Source organism: Muntiacus reevesi, chromosome 14, assembly GCF_963930625.1.
Source record: "Muntiacus reevesi chromosome 14, mMunRee1.1, whole genome shotgun sequence".
NCBI classification, from domain to species: domain Eukaryota; kingdom Metazoa; phylum Chordata; class Mammalia; order Artiodactyla; family Cervidae; genus Muntiacus; species Muntiacus reevesi.
This window is the reverse complement of record NC_089262.1, coordinates 7,555,547-7,577,185: the sequence shown is the minus strand read 5'-3', so window position 1 is coordinate 7,577,185 and position 21,639 is coordinate 7,555,547. Positions and strand designations below refer to the sequence as shown.

Below are 21,639 nucleotides of genomic sequence, written 5' to 3'. Positions count from 1 at the left end.
CATCCTCTGTTGCCCCCTTCTCATTCTGCCTTTAATCTTTCCCAGCATCTGGGTCTTTTCCAATGAGTCAGCTCTTTGTATCTGGTAGCCAAAGTATTGGAGCTTCAGCTTCAGCACCAGTCCTTCCAATGAATATTCAGGGTTGATTCCCTATAAGATGGACTGGTTGGATCTCCTTGCAAGTCCTAGAAGCTCTCAAGAGTCTTCTCCAGCTGGAGCTCAGTGGTTTTCCCAACCCTGGGGCATGGAAGGGGCTGCAGGAAATAGTACATTCCTGCAACAGAATCTGAAGGATTTGCCTGCTTGTTTGTTTTTTTTTTTCTTCTCCTGAAATCTAAAAATGCTGACTTTAAGATAATACTGTTGTGGGAGTAGGGAAGGGTTAAAGTTTTTAGTTTTCTTCCTTTGTTAAGAGGCAAGGAGCTGAGAGAAACTTCTCTAATTTTCTACCAGTAGCTTCCAGCAGATTCTAGGTTCCCATATTGTTGGGCTCACCTAGCGGGAGGGAGGGGCTACCTCCATTTTTACATGCCTAGACTCTGAATAGGGAAAGAAATAAAATAGAACATTAGATAAAGCAGTATTATCTCCATGATAGAGGCCAGCTTGCAACACGTGGTTGAAGGTCTGTTAGCCAAATGGATTTATCACCACAGACCCCAGCATTCAGCAGACTTGTCCGCAAGGTCATGGTAGACCAGACCTGTGCTGACCACCACTACTTGCAGGGACCAACAGAATAAGGTGAATGTGCAATTCTGATGGGCAGACCCATCCCAGGAAGAGTGGGTGCTAGGGGGTGTTCACTCATGTCCTTCCTCCTCACCCGTCTCAGTTTGCAGCAAGTTAAAGGGTAGAGGAAAGGCAGAAAAGTGTGTATGTGTGTGTGTGTGTTGTGTGCACAGAACACATAACCTGTACCAATGGAGCTCTGCTCTCTAGGAGGTGGGAAGACATGTCTACCAACACGTGTCAGGGATACTCAGAATGACAGCCCCTGGGGCATCCAGGTTGACATCAGAGATCCCACCCAGTGTCCTTCAGAGTGAGTGAGTGCAGTGAACTAGAGATGGATGCAGACAGGTGGAGGATAAGTGTCTTCCCTTCCTGAGAAAGAGCCATAGCAATGGGGTCAAAGGCAGGAACCCCAGGGCCTCCTGCAAAGCAGGTATAAATCCTGCTTTCTTTCCCCTCAGCCTGTGACGTGGACTCAGGAACCTCCCTGCACCTTGGTCCATACATCTGTGAAGTCAGGCTAGTTTCAGGAGCTAGAGGTTCTCTGTGCTCAACAAGAAGGTCCCTGTTGGCCACTTAGCAGAGGGCTCGGAGAGGTGAGCCCCTCGCTGTCACTGTGCCAGGCCCGAGGCGTGGTCACCTGGTCCCCGGGTGGCATCCCTCCTGGGGGTCTGGCCGGCCGTCCTCATCCTAACAGACTTGTCTTCTGGTTCTTGCTGAAGTCTAGTCAGGCATCCAAAGGCTAATTCTACCTTTAGACATTTCTGACTTATCTTCTTGTTTTCCGAGGGTAATGCACTAAGAGTAAAATTAGCAATGAGTTCACATTTGTATCATTTTATCCGCCAGCAGCGGTGGTGAGTCTTCCCGCCAGACTCTCTTCTCTGGGGATTCCAGAGGGAACAAGCATACCTGCTCTCAAGGTTCTGACTTTCCACGGGGTGTCTTTTGTAATTGTCCGCACAGAGCTGTCACCAAGAATTAAAAATTTCCATTTTGGTGCCAACCCACCTGGGGGTTCAGTCCAACTCCCCCATTTAGTGGCTGGGTGATTTGGGGCAAGTGTCTCAACCTCCTTTGGTCAGTGAATGTCCCCTCCCTTAATAGATGAATTGGAGTTTGTAAATATTTACCACCTATTTGTGTTTTTCAGATGAACCAAGGATAAGGTAGACATTCACATTTTAGAGTTTCTTGTTTTTTCTTTGCCTCAGAAAATATAATTGATAAGTAGACATACTATTGGCTAATAGCATAAACATGAAATTTTAAAGCCATAACTGAACTCACAATGCAGATTTACTTAACCAAAAAAAAATATTGCAGTTTCCACTTAGTAAAAGGGCCCTGGACTCTGAGAGCCTCACATTGATAGCCTGCGGTCTTGCAAAGGTTGAATTCTGAATTAAGGCTTCAAGAGGTCCTATGTCAGTGCTCTGTCAAATGTTTGTCTTTGACCCTTTGAATTTAAAATACATTTCACATATGCATGTACATATATGTGAAGGATCTTGACAGGCAATTGTTGCAAAATGCTTTCAGTTGCTTATTTTTTAAAGATAACAAATACTCACAACTATTTGGGGCTTTTATAGACAGAACAAGCAGCAGCTTGCCCCACTGCCAGCTAAAGTGCCCAGATTAGAGTGTGGGAGAGAGCCTTGCCAGGCTGATGGGTGGCCCATGCCCTAGAGGAGGAACTCTGTTTCCTCCACGAATTTTAAAGGCATAACATACAGCTCTTCCCTTCAAAAGCTTCTATCACTCCCACCTCAGCTGGGTGAATCCATCCTGTTGGCGGGATTATAAGCATCATAACTGCTAAATACTGTTGTTTCTAGACTGAAATGTTGGAGGAACAAAAACCCCAGAGGAACACCATTCACTGCTTCCACCTCATCCATGGGGTGTTTAGTCCTGCTGATCTTGAGTGTTCCCCTCAAAGACGCTTCCTGGGCACCCAGAATCTGTCATGGGGAGCAGAGGTCGCCTCCGAGGGTGCTCTCTGACCTGCCTTCTCCTTTTTCTTCCTCACCTCCCCAGGAACAGCATTGCCGCCTCGGCCGTGTGCGTCTTCAACCTCAGTGCCATCTCCCAGGCCTTTAATGGGCCCTTCAAGTACCAGGAGAACTCTCGGTCCGCCTGGCTGCCGTACCCAAACCCCAACCCCAACTTCCAGGTAATTCCGGGGACAAAGGGCCTCTCCTTCGGTCATTCCCCCCACGCCCCCACCCCAGATAACAGGCAGAACCCTTGTGCAGACAGACAGGCTGGGACCACTGAAACCCTGGAACTCGCCCAGTGCAGCTGTGAGCTCCCCACCCCCAGCCCCTTGCGACAGTCCCTCACTCAGCTTGTCTCTTGTAAATAGACCACCGCCTTTTGTGTACTGAGGCGCCTGGCCTTCAAAGGGTCTTTTGTCAGCTGGGATGCCTGAGCTGGGACTGCAAAAGGCCAGCACGATGCAGCAGGTTGGGAATCCAGCTTCAATTAGTACTAATGATGGTGGGCTCTGTGTCCCCAGGAGCTCTGGCTCCTAATGAATGACGCCGTAATGAATGTGGTCCAGGACACAGAGCAGTGGGGATGCACAAACAGAACTGAGCTCTAATTGGGTACGCGGTGAGATTTCCTGTCGGGGTGATGGGGCGGCTGTGGAGAAAACAGGAGCAGATGGAGGCCATTTGTGTGTAAGCCACCAAATGCCGTGTGTTCAGGCCGTCAGGGGCCCTGACATCATCTGCTCTCATCTGCCCATGTTCAGAGGGGGCTGAAACCAAAAGAGACGAAGCCCTCTACTGTCTGGTCAGTCAGCAGGTGTATTACTCAGCTCCAGCTACTGTAACAAAATACCACAGACTGGAAATTTCTTTTCTCACAATTCTGGAGGCTAGAAGTCCGTGACCAAGGTTCTGGCCAATTCAGTTTCTGGGGAGTGCTCCCTTCCCAGTTTGTAGATAGCCAGCTCCCTCACTGTGTCCTCATGTGGCATTCCCTAGGTGAGCATGAAATGACACTAACCCTATGAGATCAGGGCCCCACCCTTGTTTAACCTCAGTCACGTCCTTAGAGGCTCCGGCTCCTAATACAGTCACTTTGAGGGGTAGGATTTCAACATATGAATTTTAGGGGAAATGGCAACCCACTCCAGTACTCATGCCTGGAAATTTCCATGGATGGAGAAGCCTGGTGGGCTACAGTCCATGGGGTCGCAAAGAGTTGGACATGACTGAGCGACTTCACTTTCACTTTTCTGACATTCATGCATACCAGCAGACTTCCCTGGAGCACCTGTCTTCTGAGAAGAACTGTCCTAGGGTCTTCACCATCATCATCGTGGGCGTAATTCTTAGAAATGCTAAGTTCCAGACACTGGGCTCAATGCCTCTGTGTGTCTTGCCGCCTTCTGGCGCCTGTGGTGATTGGTAACAGCTCCCACTGACAGAGAAGGGTGTTGAGCCTCAGAGCACGTCATCGGGACAAGGATACAGGCTCCTCAGTGGCTGAGCTGGGCTCCCAGGCCCGGTCCTCACATGCAGAGCCTCAACCTCTTCCAACCAGAGGAACTTTAGTTTTCATAGCCAGTCACTGTTAGACCCGAGTCATATATTCAGGCCTCCAAATTCTGGTTGGTTTGACAATCCAACACATAAAACCTCTAGCTTTTGAGAAAACTAGGAATATGGAAAAGTTCAATTATTTTACATTTTACTTGTACTTTGACAGGAATCATTCAGTTCTAATTGTTTTGAAATTTTTTTATAAAGATCATGACGCTGAGAATACAAATGGGCTTACATGTCCACTTTACCATTCACTGCTTTATTTGGGAAAATGATTTAGCATCCCATAACAAGGGGAACTATTTAAGGATTATTTGTTTGTAGCTACTTTGTCATATTTTCTCATCTCAGCAGCTCTGTAAAGTGGGTGTCATTAGCCCCACTTGTAAGTCAGGAAACTGAGTGATCAAGTTTATAGTTATCATTCAAGTCTCCCCTACTAAGAAAGTTCAGTACTAGACGAAGAAATCCAGGCAAGCAAACAGCTTAGTGGGAACCAGACATGAAGTCGTCACTTTTCCTGATGACATATGTGGTTCATGGGATTAGTAACTGAACACGGACTCTCTGTGCCTCATTGTTGAGTCTCTGCATTTAAATCCCACCCATATCCCTGGATCCTGGGGTGATGTAGCTGTTTAAGAAGGCCCTCTGGAAAACCAGGAAGGTGAAATATATCATTTCCTTCCAGAAAGTCCATTGTAAAATCCTGAAGTTTGAAAAAAAGATGATCAAAGAAACTCACAGTATTTTAGGGTTCTTTTAATGTAGTTGATGTTTCATTTGCAAACGTCTTCACAGTGAACAGTGACTTAATAAACTCTGATGCCTTACCACCTCTGGGCAGTGGATAACTTTTAGCCCCTCTGTCTGAATACATCTGTAGCACAAAGCAAAGCCCCTCATTTCCTGAGGCCACAGGCATCTGGTTTTATAATGCCAGTGTCCCGCTGAAGGGCTTACTCACGTTTATGAGATGGGAGTCGTGCCATGCGGTGTAATGAATGAAGCCTGCAGAATGTGGCGTGCATTTCAGGCAGGGAGCCTGTTCCAGTGAGCTTGTCTTTGGGTAGTACTTAAGATTTGCGTGGAACTAAAGTTTAGATTATGGTGATTCTTTGCGTAAGTCCTGATATTCATGAGTAATAAATATTTTCTTTTGGTTTACCATGTTTGATAACCATGCTAACTTAAGGCAACCTGACTGACTTTTATGGAACCACACACACTGGCGTGGGGAGTGGGATATGTTGTGAATTAAGGGTCCATCTGCTAACTGTGTATAAAGGGCCTTATGTTTGCAAAAACCAATACTTAGATGTAGTTAGTTTTTTTTTAATTATTGTTTGCCTACTGAGATTTGGAATTTTATGCAGTGCTTATGAACTAGAAGGCTTCCTTGATAGCTCAGACGGTAAAGAATCCACTTGCATTGCAGGAGACTGGGGTCTGATCCCTGGGTTGGGAAGATCCCCCGGAGAAGGGCATGGCAACCCACTCCAGTATTATTGTCTGGAGAACCCCATGGACAGAGAAGCCGGACCGGCTGCAGTCCTTGGGGTCGCAGTCTGACACGACTGAGCAACTAGCACCTATGTACTAGAAATGGCTAATTAATTAGAAGATCAGATACATGACTCAGATTCAGGAGGAAGAATGGGTTAGGATTAACACTGAGTAATTTTGCAAGATTCGATACAAAATTCTCTATTGAAAATAATAACAAAATATACTACTATTAATTTTTATCAGTTGCAATTTAGAAACCATCACAGGTCATGCTGTGAAAATCGTCCCTGTTAGAGCTGGAGTCCCCAAAGCCGTCTAGACTCTGGGCCTCACTGAGAAAAGCTTCAGTCAATTACAGAAAACATTATCTGGACTCAGTGGTACAGCTGCACTGGGACAGACTCTAGAAATTTCTGTGCAGTTTTGATTACCAGCAATCAAATTGATGGAGCTGAAATGGAAGACAGACCCTCAAAAGTGGTCCAGCAGATGAGCAGGCCATTGCTGGAGGACCAGATAATGGGACCTGGCCAAGTCATCAGCATCCTTCAGTACACCATAGGCATCTGCAGCAAAAGAGGAGGAAGGGTACCATCGACATCAAGCACTCTCCACACGAGCCTCAGTGATCGTGGACGTACCCACGTAGCCTGGCAGGCTAGGGCGAGGATGGATCTGTCATCCTCGGAAAAAATAAACAAGAATGCAAATATTATTGTTATAAGAATTAGTAGAAGTATTGCTCTATTAATCTCAGAGGTGTTAGCAAGACATTGATTATGGATTGTAAGCCACAGGAGGATGATGGCTGTGTTTTTACTATTTTTAATGTTTTCCTCTTGCTCAGAGTCCCTGGGGTGTCATGCCAACACTGTGGGAGTCCCATGTGTAAGGCATGGTGAGAGAATTTGCAGCCCATTAGAGAGCTAGGTGGATTACTTATGATCCAATAAATATATGGTATAAATTTAAATACCATTCAAAATATTTGAAAAAGGATCCTCGGGTGAGATATTCATTATAAGTTGGCTAAAAAACCAAGACACTGTATAGTTTCAACCTGTTCTTGGCTAATGATACTGTTGATCGATTCCAACCTGTGCCTTTTATCCCCCCCACACCACAAAGCAGCTGCTTTTCCTCCAACACCAAGCCAGATGTCTAACAATTCAACTCAATTCTGACACTGTTTACCCAGAGATAGTATCAGATCTCATGGTTGATAGACCCAGTCCTACAAGACTCTCCCCTTGACCCTCATTTCCAATGCCTGTCTCCAGTCCAAGTTGCTACCCATGCTTCCGACCTGTGGGCTATACATGGACCCCCTCCTTAGGTTTGTCAATCAGCTAGAGAGGCTCACAGAATGCAAACATTTTACTTATGACGTCGTTGCTGTTCAGTCGCTAAGTCGTGTCCAACTCTTTGTGACTCCATGGACTGCAGCACACCAGGCTCACCTGTCCTTCTCCATCTCCTGGAGTTTGCTCAAATTCATGTCCATTAAGTCAATGATGCCATCCAGCCATTTCACCCTCTGCCGCCCCCTTCTTCTACCTTCAATCTTTCGCAGCATCAGGGTCTTTTCCAATGAGTCGGCTCTTCCCATCAGGTAGCCAAAACTTTGGAGCTTCAGTATCAGTCCTTCCAATGAATATTCAGGGTTGATTTCCTTTAGGATTGACTGGTTTGATCTCTTTGCTGTACAAGGGACTCTCAAGAGTCTTGTTCAACACCACAGTTTGAAAGCATTGATTCTTCAGTGCTTAGCCTTCTTTGTGGTCCAACTCTCACATCTACACATGACGACTGGAAAAACCATAGCTTTGACCATATGGACTTTTATCAGCAAGTGATAGCTCTGCTTGTTAATATACTGTCTAGATTTGTCATAGCTTTCCCTCCAAGAAGCAGGCATCTTTTCATGGCTTTTGATTTCAGCCAATCACTGCAGTGATCTGGGAGTCCAAAAAAGCAAGCTTTGCTGTAAACGACGTGGCTCAGGAAGAGTCAGATGGAGGAGGCGCAAGGGAAAGCAGGGGAAGGTTTGGCTGAAGAGCATGGAGCTCCTTCTGCATTGAGCATGCTCCCTGAACCTCCATGTGGTCACCAGCCCAGAAGGTCTGAACGCTCCATCCTTTGGAGCCTTATGGACGTCTTTCACTTAAGCAGGCTGATTAAATCATTTGGCCATTGGTGATGCATTCAACCTCCAGCACCTTTCTCCTTCCTGGAGGTCAGGGCAGTGGGACCAAAAGTTCCGACCCTCTGACCACAGGGATGGCAGCTCTGGCAGTCAGCATTCCCGCCCTTCAGTGAGGTCCAGAGGTCAGCTCCGTAACTTAACAAAAGACGCCTTTATTGCTCTCTTCACTTAGGAAGTGTCATGGGTTTTAGGAGCTCTGTGACAGAACAGAGATGAAAACTAACTGTATATTTCTTACTACAAATCGCAGTATCACAGTGACAATTCAGGTTGCAGCCTAGGATTAGGTTAGCAGTCATAAAAAAGACAGACGGCAGTTGGGGGTTCCACTCTGCAGCCCCAGCAACCCCCCTCCCCAAGTCTTGGAGTCTCCCAGGTCCCCAGACTCCTCAAGAGCAGCCAGAGGTCCTCAGTGTTGCATTATGTCTCCCAGGTTTTATGATGCCAATTTTAAAAACACTGTGCAGAGAAAACAAAACCTGGATGGAAAACTCCATCCCCCGGGCAGACTGCTCCATGCCTCCTGTGACATAAGAATTGCTGCTGATTTTCAAGAAGAGAAAACAGCCAGATGTGACCACTCTCAGAACTAGAACTCATCCGGACAGACTTCAGACCATTTTGTGACACTGTTGTTAGCAGGCGGTGTCTCTGCCCTCCACGTGTCATTGTTAAATACGGTAATTATATAAAATCCCCTGGCACTGCCCCCCTGCCCCAGTACCACTGCTGTGTGTTCACTCATTGATTCCTTCCTTCCTGCACTTATTCGTTCCTTCCCTCTGGCCCCTGCAGCTCAATGGACCATAGGATTGCTGCCCTGCTACTCGGCGGACCCACGGACCATTTATACCATTGTTTGAATGGCTTCTCCATGCCAGGCACACGGCCTGGCTCCCTGGCGTTTACAAGGGCTTTCAATTACTTTACAAATGCTGTCCACTGATGGCCTCAGTTGGCCTCAGAGCAGCCCTCTGAAGGGAGCAGAGGAAGTGTTTTTCTAGCCACTTTATAGATGGACACAAAGACTGACAGGCAGGGCCTCACCTGAGACCACATCGCTCCTGGGTCACAGAGCTGACCCTGCACCTTCACCCGACCCTCCCGCCACCTGGTACCTGGGGCACCCCTGCAATGTGTAGCATTTAAACTAAGCTTTGGACCAGTCTTGGCATCCATTTTGCTCCAGGGTTCTTTAAACATACCATCAGCCTATCCTTTGGGGGCATGTAGGCTATTTTATCAGGCACTACAAAAATATCCTCTATTTTTCACAAGCCATTTCCATCGTCAACTTTTGCACCTCTAACCTATTATAGAACCACGTATTAGAAACGGCATGTTATAAAGGTCGTTTTTCAGATGGAATGGACAGGGAAATTCATTTCCATCAACTCTACCAGTATGAAGTTCTGCCGGGGATCAGCCTTTATTGGTACTAGGATTTAAAGTTTATGAAAGAAATGAGAAATCGTGGTGATAATTTTCTGATTCTGTGCGCTGCCCCGGGAAAGCGTGGCTTGCTTTCCTGCCCCTCTTTTAACCTTGTCCCTGCCCAAAACCATCCTCCACGATACCTGCCAGCCTTTGCACAGCGCAGCTCTGAATTTAATTCTCAGCAATTTCCAGGCTTGGTTTTTTGTTGTTTTTTTTTTTGCCCTACTTTAGTCCCAGATTCCTCTGCCTGGGATTTCTACCTGAAAAGTCCACTTCTTTCCTTCCTATTTCCTTCTGGTTTCTTCCTTTTCTCTCTCTTCATCTCCTTCCTCTCTCACTTCCTTTATCTCCTTATGCCCCCTGTTCTTGAAAATTCTTCATTGTCAGGGCAGAAGAAAGTCTCCTCTGCCCTTCTAGCTTCTTCCGACCAGTCTAAGAATTAAATTGGCATGAGACATGTTAACAGGAGAAAATCCAGCACAAGTTTAATATCACATACACATGAGAGGGACCCAGGAAAACTGAGTAACTCCCCCTAATGGCAGAAACCCTCACCTTAAATACCGTCTTCAACTAAAGATAAAAGAGCATGTTGCTGGTAGTGGTTTGAGACTTCAAAGGGGAGGAAGGCAACTGACCTGCAGATGGAAAAGCAAACGTCTGGTAAACAAGAGTTTGCTGGGCCTGCAGAGACTGTTGGACACAGAGTGGGCTCTGGTCTCTGGGCCCTGCTGAGTTTTCCCACTGCAATCTGCCCTTATTCTTTGCAGGTATCTCTGGAGATAGCTCTATTCCAGTTGTAAGCGTTTAGGGGAAGGTCAAAGTTTCTTGAGTCTTTTGGGGCCTTCATGGTTTTCCACTCCAGAAATCATTCACATGCCAGAGAGACATTTTGGGGCGGCAAGTTTTGCTCCCCAGCACCGTGTTTTTTATTAGATGCTTGACTCTAAACAGAGCTTTGTTTCTTTTGGCTTGGGTTAGACAATAAGGGCATGATAATAAAGTGAACATAGTGTTTCGTTCGTGGAATTCTCCAGGCAGGAATACTGGAGTGGGTAGCCATTCCCGCCTCCAGGGGATCTTCCTGACCTAGGGATCGAACCTACGTCTCCCACATTGCAGGCGGATTCTTTACCGTCTGAGCCACCAGGGAAGCCCAGATAATAAGGGCATGATAATGAGGCTAACATAGCGTTTTGTAGCTTATGTGAAAGACAGCAGAACAGGATTGCATAGTTTACAGATTAAAATGACCTAAATCTAACTCTGTAGAATCCATGTCTTGCTTATAGACCCGCCATCCCAAAGAAAGCTAGTAAATCTGTATGATGCATTTGATGGCTGCATTTTCCACCTGGGAATCTGATGTGTCTGGCAGATTGAACAGTGTGCATTTAGCCAGACAAATCCCTAGGGGACTCTAGAGGTGATGAGGAGATTTTATGCATATGCCATTCAAATTAGCAATGACTCCTCCTTCACGTTTTTTTAAACTCCTGATTGTTGATTTTTTTTTTTTTTTTTTACTTTTTATTTTATACTGGAGTATAGTTGATTTACAGTGTTGTGATAGTTTCGGTTATACAGCAAAGTGATTCAGCTATACAACACAATGCAATGTGTGTGCATGCTCAGTCATAGCCAACTCTGTGACCCTGTGCGGCGCCTCTGTCCATGGGATTTCCCAGGCCACAATACTGGAATGGGCTGCCATTTCTGTCTGTAGGGGATCTTCCTGACCCAGGGACCGAGCCCGAGGCAGAACCACTGAGATACCAGGGAAGCCTGCTCAGTTATTCTTACACATATATCTATTCTTTTTCAAATTCTTCTCCCATTTAGGTTGTTAGGTAATACTGAGCAGATTTCCCTCTGCTCTACAGTCCTTGTTGGGGATCCATTCTAAGTATAGCAGGGTATACATGTCGATTCCAGACTCCCAAGCTATCCCCCCCTCACCGTTCCTGTGGTAACCATAGTTACCCACTGGTTACCGTAAGTTCCTTCTCTAAGACTGTGGGTCTGTTTCTGCTTTGTCGATGTCACTTCATTTTGTTCTGATCGTTCATTTAGGATGAGAGTTGAGAAGACTCCCCAGATATGATGAGCTCAGATCTAAACTGGGAGAGACACCAAGAATGAGGGCTGTGGGGGGACTGGAGAAGGAGGCACATTGGCACCAGCAGGTGTTCGGATTGCCAGTCGCCCTCCAGCCCGGCTGGCTGGAGCGGCCGTGGGGGCGCAGGTGGCCGGGTCCGCTCACAGCCTCTCTCCCCCTGCAGTGCGGCACCGTGGACCAGGGCCTGTACGTGAACCTCACGGAGAGGAACCTGCAGGACGCGCAGAAGTTCATCCTGATGCACGAGGTGGTGCAGCCGGTGAGCCCCGTGCCTGCCTTCATGGAGGACAACAGCCGCTTCTCCCACGTGGCCGTGGACGTGGTGCAGGCCCGGGACGCCCTCGTCCACATCATCTACCTGGCCACAGGTGGGAGCCCGCCCTCCTCTGGGGAGTGTTCTACCGGTTTCGGATTTCCTGTGCCACCTCGGTGCCCCGCTTTGGGCCTGCCTTCTTTCCTCCAAGCATCAAACCCAGGAGTGCTTTCTTATCTTCATCACCCTTTCTGAAGTAATTTAATCATCTGTTTTCACTCTATTTGTTATAACTTTTATTGGAAAAGCAATGCCTAATTTCTTTTTTTTTAAATTTTATTGAAGTATAACATCCATTTTAGCTGTACAGCAAAGTGATTCACCTATGCGTACATCTATATATTATTCTTTTTTGTATTCTTTCCCATTATGGTTTATGACAGGATATTGAATGCAGCTCCTGGTGCTCTACAGTAGGACCTTGTTTATCCATCCTGTTTATACTAGTTTGCATCTGTTAATACCAAACTCCTAGTCCTTCCTTCCCCCATTCTCCATGTAACTATGTCTGTTTTCTATGTGAGTCTGCTTCTGCTTTGTAAATTCTGTTCCATTTCATTTGTGTCATGTTTTAGACTCCACCTAACTGTCTGTCTGTGTCTGTGTTAGTTGCTCAGTCGTGTCCAACTCTTTGTAACCCCATGGGCTGTAACTCATCAGGCTCCTCTGTCCAAGGGATTCTCCAGCCAAGAATACTGGAGTGGGTTGCCATTTCCTTCTTCCGGGGATTTTCATGACCCAGGGATCAAACCCCAGTCGCCTGCATTGCAGGCATATTCTTTAACATCTGCGCTATAAGGGAAGATCTATAAGTGACATCACATGGTACTTGTCTTTCTCTGTATGACCTACTTCACTTAGTATGATAATCTCTAGGTCCATCCTGGTTCGGGGTTCTGATTCTGATAATAATAGATGACAAGCCATTCAGCAAATAGGTCCTACAGAGACTCACTTTTCTTTTCTACGGACCTTATTTTTTTTTTGCTTTTGATATAATCTACTGCTTATTGATAAATTCATTCATAGTATAGCAAGATGTTACTAATGCCAATCACAGGATGGGCTCTGGGAGAAGATGCCATACTTAGAACTCTTCTGTACTTTCCATGACATGCTAGTCAGGTTGTTTGTTAAACTCAAGGGGAAGTGGCACTTGCAGTGGATGAAGGCCCCTTCCAGCAGGGAAATGACCATAAATCCCCAGAGTCCCAAGAAGAGCCCTGGTCCCGACCTAAGGCAGGAACTCAAGGCAGACATGCAGAGTTCTCCTACCATATGTATACATAGATAATATTTAAGTTTGTTTAGACTGCTGGGTGATTCTAACTTTAAGGCCTCTTAAGTTATAAATTTCATGTCTCAACCAAGTTCTGAGTCTTTTCATTTATCTCGTCTAGCACTGCTGAATACATTTTGAAGGTGATATCTTTTTTTGCAGGTTTTAATTCAGAATACAATTTAGCTTTAAAAGGATGTCATTTGAAATGATCTAGCAGATAGCTTTCTTCATTTTCAAGGCATTGAAATGTACAAATGGAATATTAGAAAGAATACCCAAAAATGCCAGTTTGTTTTAACTAAACCTGCTGAGAGTTGAACCATTCCTGACAAGTAGGGATGTCAAAGATTGCAGAATTGGACTTTTACAATTCAGAAGGCTGATGTTTATTTATAGCTTGGATAGGCTTCTCAGGTGGCACTAGTGGTAAAGAACTCTCCTGCCAATGCAGAGGAATACGAAATGTAAGGTTTGATCCCTGGGTGGGGAAGATCCCCTAGAGAAGGGCATGGCAACCCACTCCAGTATCCTTGCCTCGAGAATCCCACAGAGGACAGAGGCTACAGTCCATGGAGTCACCAAGAGTCGGACATGACTGAGCGACTGAGCATAGCACAGCTGATACAGCATTGGTGTACTTACCATTCACAGCCAGTGAGTGTGAAGCTGGACTACTTCCTAACTCGCTAGCAGGGTCAGTTTGGTATCTTGGGTTTAGGAATCAGATTTGATAATAATTTTGCTTCTTTTACCTGGGGTTTACTTGAAGAAGCACAAACTGGAGAAAGCCTGCCCGTGGTCATTGGAAAGCCGGTCACTTTTATTTCTCAGTGCTATCTAAAAATCAAGGTGAAATAGGCCTCCGTTAATTGTGCAGCTCATGGTGCTTCGTGCGGCTCGAATGACACTGGCCCTGCTGGCCAGCACCGTGCTGAGACCAACAGCCTTTCCGGGACACCTTCTGGGGCTGAATCTCTGCTACTCCCATCTCTGTCTTGCCCCAAATCTAGCCAGGGTGGGGCACATCCTCTGGGTCATGACTGTGCGGATATTTGGCAGGCTAGTCCTCTGCAGGTCTTCTCATAGCAGGAGGCAACATGGCATGGTCACTCCTTTAGAATATTTAAGAGTGCTGCTTTATGAATGACTGAGTCTTACATCCAAAGAGCTGCTGAGTTCCTCTCTCCAAGGACAGAATGAGCACCGTGTTGACCATCCATGGATTCCGAGCATCTTGACTTGGGGAATCCTTGTCTTTTCAGGCCTATGTTCTCCCACTGTGACATGCCTTTGCCAGCTCTGTATATTTTCCTGCCCCTCATGTGAGGCTATTTCTCTTGCTCTTAGCTATGGTTGTTCTCATTCTAGGTTCCAACCCTGGAAATACCATTCAGTTTCAGAGCTTCTTCTGTCCTCTCTAGGGTGAAATGTATTACTTTCTCTCATTTGGCCTCAATTCCAGTGTCTACAGATTTGCTCCTCCCATATGCAGTCACTCTTGTTCAAATGTGTGTGTGTGCTTAGGCGCTCAGTCGGGTCTGACTCTTTGTGACCCCCTGGACTGTAGCCTACTAGGCTCCTCTGTAGCCCAGCAGGCTCCTCTGTCCATGGGACTTTCCAGGCAAGAATACTGGAGTGGGTTGCCATTTCCTCCTCCAGGGGAATCTTCCTGACTCAGGAATCGAACTTGGGTCTCCTGCCTTAGCAGGCTCATTTACCACTGAGCCGCCTGGGAAGCCTCTTGTTCAGGTACCTATTCTGTCATGTTGAGCCCTCTGCCACCTCTGCTAACCATTTACTTTATTTTTTTCCATGACTGTTTATTCCCTTAATTCAAGCCCTTCTTATTTATGGGGTGCTGTTTTAGAATACTGTTTGTTCAGTGAGGGCGTGGATAAGACTCACCTGGAGGACAGGTGAAATCAGGTTCCTGAGGCCAACCACATGAGACCTTGATTCAGTACAGAGATGGGGGTGTTTTTACTAGGTTCCCAGGTCAACTCAATACCGGGCATTTCTGGTCCATATTTAAGAAGTGCCCTTCTAGAGGAAATAGTGATGATTACTGACTTAGACTCACTTCTCTGTAATGAATGCACCTTGCTTATCTCTGTGCTTGGGCTCTGATGTCATTGAGATTGATTTCTAATTGTTCATGATGCAGATATAAAATCTGTTACTTGATGTAAACATTACAGACATGTTCCCAGCTCATCTCACTTGCTGGTATTATTTGCTAATCAGGGGAGCTACCAGGGCTTCCCTTATAGCTCAGTTGGTAAAGAATCTGCCTGCAGTGCAGGAGACCCCAGTTTGGTTCCCGGGTCAGGAAGATCTGCTGGAGAAGGGACAGGCTACCCACTCCAGTATTCTTGGCTTCCCTTGTGACTCAGCTGGTAAAGAATCTGCCTGCAATGCAGGAGACCTAGGTTCGATCCTGGGTTGGGAAGATCCCCTGGAGAAGGGAAAGGCTGCCTATTCCAGTATTCTGGCCTGGAGAATTCCATGGACTGTATAGTCCATGGGGTCACATCGTGTCCCACGGGGACACGACTGAGCGACTTTCACTTTTAACAAAACAGATGTGACTTGACTTGAAAGAAGATGTTTTAAGATGAGGCAAGCTAATACAGAATGATTAAAATATACCAGGCCAAAGACTAGTCAGAAATCATATTGATAGGACTTGGTGGTCTGGGCTGGACGGGCAAAGATAGAGGAATGATTTCCCTGAAATAAAAGAAGAATAGAGTCTGCACATTTCAAATCACACCATTCTTGAGCAATATTAACTCAGAATAAATGAACACTGAATGTAGTCAGGTTAAGATTTTAAATTACAATAATAAAGAAATATTCAGGTGCTCAAGAGAAAAAAAATATCTACAAGTGGAAAAATAAAGGTGGTTCTAGAGTACTCTCTGACTGCATAAATCTGTGAAATGTAGTCTGAAATATTCTGAGAAAAAGAAAATATGAATCAAGAGTATTATATTCAACCAGAAATGAAGAAAACAGGGAGACATTCCTCAAAATGAAAATCTCAGGCAATAGAATAAACACCAGGAGTGTCTTCTACAAGCACAAAACAAGACCAATTACTGGCTAGATTCAGCCAAACAAATGATGGAGAAGTTTTGAAAAGAAAAATAAAACAAAATAATGGAGCACTTAAGACCAGATTGCAAGTAAAGCTATATATGTAAAAACTGGAAGAAAGTTGAATGTGACTCAAGAGTTTTCATTATAGGCTAATTTTTCCTTCAAAGATAAAGGTACATGGAAAATTTAGGAATATAGTATCTATGGTTTCTTACATTTGAAACAGAAAACTGTGTTTTGTAGTCAAAGAAGAAAATTAGAACAGAAATGTCAGGAAAGAAGAAAAAGGATGGTTGGTGAACTAAGGATGCATTTTCATTGTGGATGAAAGAAAAATTAAGGTGTCCTATAGAACATGTTGTTGTGACGAGTCAAGAACCGAGGAGCATACACTCGCCTGACATCTGTGGTGCCGTTACTCGGATTTAACCTGGCTGAAACAACCTCTGCATGGAAGAGGCCAAGAGCAGCAGGAGCCCACCCAACTCGGCGAAGCTCCCGCGGTAGAAGCAGGGCGAAGAAAACCCAGCGCAGGGGAAGGCCCGTCGTGCTGGAAACTGGGGCAGAGAAAAACGAACTCAGCAGAAAGCCCACGCGGCTCAGCCTCAGATTCCAGAAGACCTCCGGTTAAGGTAGGAGGTCCTCGCTGCTATGGCTGGAGGGACATATGCCTAACGAAATCTTAACTCCTTTACAGTCTCTCATTTCTTGTTTCCTTGAACCTCACGCGAACAGGCGGGCGGCAGTGGGTGCAATTGAGGGTCTCTGGAGAGGTTACTCTTCAGTATGTCCCCAAGGCGCTATCTGCTGGGCCCCAGTAGCTGTTACCCAAGCCGGTGGGGGTGCTTCTGTCCTTGCTCTTCTCTGTGCCAAGGATCAGGCCAATGGAAACTGTGAGCACTGGTCAGATATTTAGCAAATTTTCCGGCAGGCTATGAAGGGGATTCCTTGGCACGTTTTTCCCACTGCTCTTTCCTCCTGTCCTTCAGCTCTATCCCAGGACTCGAGCCCCACCAAAAAGTAAGAGGTGGATTTGCTAGGATTCAGAGAGAAGCCGTGCTTCAGGGTGTGGGCTATTGCCGAGGGCAAGGGCTCAGGCCATGGAATGTGGTCTGGATAGGTTTTGGGAGTGAATTCATATGCTAATGAGTGGGAGGATCATCCCAACCATTGGGGAACTCACTCCAGTACTGTTGCCTGGGAAATCCCATAAACAGAGAAGCCTGGTGGGCTACAGTCCATGGGGTCACAGAGTCAGACACCATTTAACAACTGAACAACAACAGAACATGAAGGACTCTGAGCGTTGATGGAACACCCTGTGTACAGAAAACTTAGAGAAGGTCCGTGAGGGTCCATCACTGCAGGTGGTGATTGCAGCCATGAAATTAAAAAACGCTTGCTCCTTGGACGAGAAGCTATGACCAACCTAGACAGCATATTAAAAAGCAGAGACATTACTTTGCTGACAAAGGTCCATCTAGTCAAGGCTATGGTTGTTCCAGTGGTCATGTATGGATGTGAGAGTTGGACTATAACGAAAGCCGAGCACCAAAGAATTGATGCTTTTGAACTGTGGTGTTGGAGACGACTCTTTAGAGTCCCTTGGACTACAAGGAGATCCCACCAGTCCATCCTAAAGGAGATCAGTCCTGGGTGTTCATTGGAAGGACTGATGCTGAAGCTGAAACTCCAATACTTTGGCCACATGATGTGAAGAGCTGACTGCTTGGAAAAGACCCTGATGCTGGGAAAGATTGAAGGTGGGAGGAGAAGGGGACAACAGAGGATGAGATGGTTGGATGGCATCACTGACTCAATGGACATGAGTTTGAGTAAACTCTGGGAGTTGGTGATAGACAGGGAAGCCTGGCATGCTGCATTCCATGGGGTCACAAAGAGTTGGACACGACTGAGCAACTGACCTGAACTGAGCCCCTCCTCAGATTTTCCTGGGCTTCCTTTCCCTGGACCCTCAGTCATTCACTCCATCCCAGGTACCACCGGGGCTGATCGATGCCTGGGCAAGACGATGTGTTTTGTTCCCACTGATGCTGATCAGCTAGTGGCCAGGCCCTCCCACCACTTCTGGATATAGATGAGACATCACACTGCTTGCCTGGAATATGGATTCTCAAGCAGATGCTAAATGATCTGGGAGACACAACCTGGAAGTTCAGGGGAATGAACTTCTAGTAAGGAAAAGGTTGACGGAGAAGAGGCAAGATATGGGAAGGAACCACCTAATAAATTTCCTTTCTCTTTTTTTCCTCCAGTGGCTGTTCAGGAACCCAGTGGGTTCTTCACATAACCAAGCAGATGTCTCAGCATACAGGGGTGGCCCTCAGTGACCCCTCACTTGGCATTACCGGCCACCTTTCCTGCTCAAACTTGTCCCTCACTCACACGTCCTGGGGGTGTACCCCTAATAATGCATCAGCTCCTAATTCTTGCTTCATGTTCGACTTTCTAGGCAATCACACTGAGGAAGAATTCACCCAACCATGTAGAGTTGCCTGACTGTAAACAAAGGCAGGGATAGATGATATAGGCTCTGTAGACCAGATTAAGACTTTAATCTGAGTACAACGATAATAATACAACAAAACTTTGTAAAAAGAGGAAATTATATGCATCATAGATGTTTTCAAAATCATTGAGTAAGTTGGAAAAAAAAAAAAAAAAGAAACAGACTAGTGTCCATAGTACCTGAAGAATGTTTTGGAGAGTAGCAGCAAGGGCAGAAACAGGATAAAACTTATTTTTTACAACATCAGTATGATTTTGCTGCACGACCTGCCGGTTATATAAAAATAAACAGGCAGTGTAGTGACATGCCATTCAATGAAACTATGTAATGAAGACTAGTCTGTGGTCAAGGCTGTTTCAATCATAAACAAGATCCAGGAGGGGATGGGTGTGGTGGCCTAGGCTGGCAGACAGGCAGTGGTGGTGTAGACTGAAGTACATGCTCTCAGCCAGGCTATACAGCCCCCAAGGAGGCAAAAATCAGTTCTTAAGAGAAAAACCACTTATTTTGATGTGTAAGGAACAGATAAGAGGAGAAGGGGACGACAGAGGATGAGATGGTTGGAGGGCATCACTGACTTGATGGGCATGAGTTTGAATAAGCTCCGGGAGTTGGTGATGGACAGGGAGGCCTGGCGTGCTGTGGTCCATGGGGTCACAAAGAGTCAGACGTGACTGAGTGACTGAACTAAACTGATGATACATGCACTACATAAACAAATATGCTATCTTTAGTTTTAAACTTTCATGGGCCTGAGGACAGTTACAGAAAAAGAAATGACAGTCTCCTTATCAGAGTGATAATTTTAAAAAGTTTGAGACACATTGCTGTTGAGTATTTTCATGGAGAGAACAGAAGTAAATAGATTCAGTGTATGTTATGTTCTGGAGGTATGTGTGGGTGAGGTAAGCGGTCATATCAAAGAGTGTCTTAATTTTCTCGCGAGGGGGCAGTTAAAGCTGACAATCTTTTGACAGCGTTTTCCGAGAAGGGAAAAAACTGAAGTTTTGGTGTCAAACTCCCTGGGTAAACAAAAGGGACTTCCTGTCCTCAAGAAGCTTATCTTTCAGAAAGATATACAAACAATAAAATAAATAGTTACATTAAGTGTTAGATGGGGAAAAAAATAAAGCAAGAAGAAGGAATGGAGGAGGGGAAGGTTTCAGTGTCCCTTCTAAGGGTAATGTGTGAGATCCATCGTGTATAATGATTTCCAAGAGGAAAAAAAAAACTGGAATTCTACTTTCTAGAACTCCAGTTTGGGGAAATAAATGACTTTGAATATTTTCAGTAGAGACTAGACCCCTTGAATCCGGCTCTTATAAAGTTGATAACCTGCTGGGAATCATCTCACTGAGAAGGAAAATTGAGCTACAGAAGGAGTCACTAAATGGGTGACATTCTGATGCTCACGTGGGGTTAGAGTCAAGCTAACCAGGGAAGAGAAAGGAGATTCCTCAGTGCAGATGGGAAGCCAGACTCATGATTCCATGTGGCTTTTCCACAAGGACCACGGAGAAAATACCACCAATGATTCTATCCTGTTTTCCCTCTTTTCTTTTCCAAAGAGATTTTTAATACAGAACAGGCATTTTTTTTTTAATTGTCAGTTGCTATTAATAATGCCTAAAATCCAGAAATCAGCATTATTTCCAAAATGAGTTCACGGAGAAAAAACAAAGAAATAAAAAATGTTCCAGAAACTTCTGTAAGAGTAACTATCATCACCTAGTTCAACCCCACTCGACTTATTTCCCTGAGTATAGTTTCTTCCAGGACCTAATTATCCAGTTTTTCAGCTCCCTTTCTAAAGAAAGGAAGACAAGACTGCTAGTGAAGGAGGGGCCTCAATATGCTCTGGGACTAAAGTACACAGGACTTAAGACCCCAGGCAGATCTTTTCAAGCACCAATATTTAAGTAATACATTTAATGTTGCCATTACTAACAATTATCTCCCTTAATATTTATAAGGAATTTGCAACTACTTAAGTGTCACAGCTGAAACTCCAATACTTTGGCCACCTGATTGTGAAGAGCTGACTCATTTGAAAAGACCCTGATGCTGGGAAAGATTGAGGGCAGGAGGAGAAGGGGACAACAGAGGATGAGATGGTTGGATGGCATCACCGACTCGATGGACATGGGTTTGGGTGAACTCTGGGAGTTGGTGATGGACAGGGAGGCCTGGCGTGATGCGGTTCATGGGGTCGCAAAGTCGGACACAACTGAGCGACTGAATTGAACTGAACTGAAGAGATAGAGGCAAGCATCATTCTGTGAAAATCCTATGTTGAAAAAATTTTTTACAGTCACTCCAAATTCTCTCCCTCTTGGTGGAAGCTGGAAATCCAAACCTCATCCTGGTTTGCTCTGTATGTGCCCATTTATGTAAGGGGTTTCCCTAGGCTGAAAGGGAGCGTTATGGCCTTTGAATGTTTGATAAAATTTAATGAATTTCGGTTTAATGATAAAATACCTGTAGTGAATAGCAACAGTGTAGGAAAATGCCAGTGTCCTGGTGTCACGGGTTCCGCTGTGTTCCCTGCAAAGCTGGCTCGGAACGGGAGCTTACCTGGAGAGAGTCTTTGCAGATGTCATGGCGCTGTCCTGCGTGCTGCGCTCAGTTGTGTCCAACTCTTTGCAGCCCCATAGTCTGTGCCCACCTGGCTCCTCTGTCCATGGGATTCTCCAGGCAAGAATGCTGGGGTGGGTTGCCATTCCCTTCTCCAGGGGATCTTCCCCACCCAGGGATCCAACCTGGGTCTCCTGCACTGCAGGCAGATCCTACCACTGAGCCACCTGGGAAGTCATATGCGGGAGTAGGGTGGACTCTTAATCCAA

The 21,639-nt window shown here is 45.7% G+C and overlaps 1 protein-coding gene across 5 annotated transcripts in view; it reads left to right on the top strand.

Annotated features, from left to right (window-relative positions):
- SEMA5A (semaphorin 5A) overlaps positions 1-21,639 on the top strand; it is a 534,007-nt gene that overhangs the window by 369,291 nt on the left and 143,077 nt on the right. For all 5 annotated transcript variants that reach the window (XM_065905244.1, XM_065905242.1, XM_065905243.1 and 2 more), the window contains 2 exons: positions 2,779-2,914; positions 11,733-11,937. In XM_065905244.1, the coding sequence (XP_065761316.1) occupies positions 2,779-2,914; positions 11,733-11,937 (341 nt within the window). The remainder of the gene's footprint in view (positions 1-2,778; positions 2,915-11,732; positions 11,938-21,639) is intronic.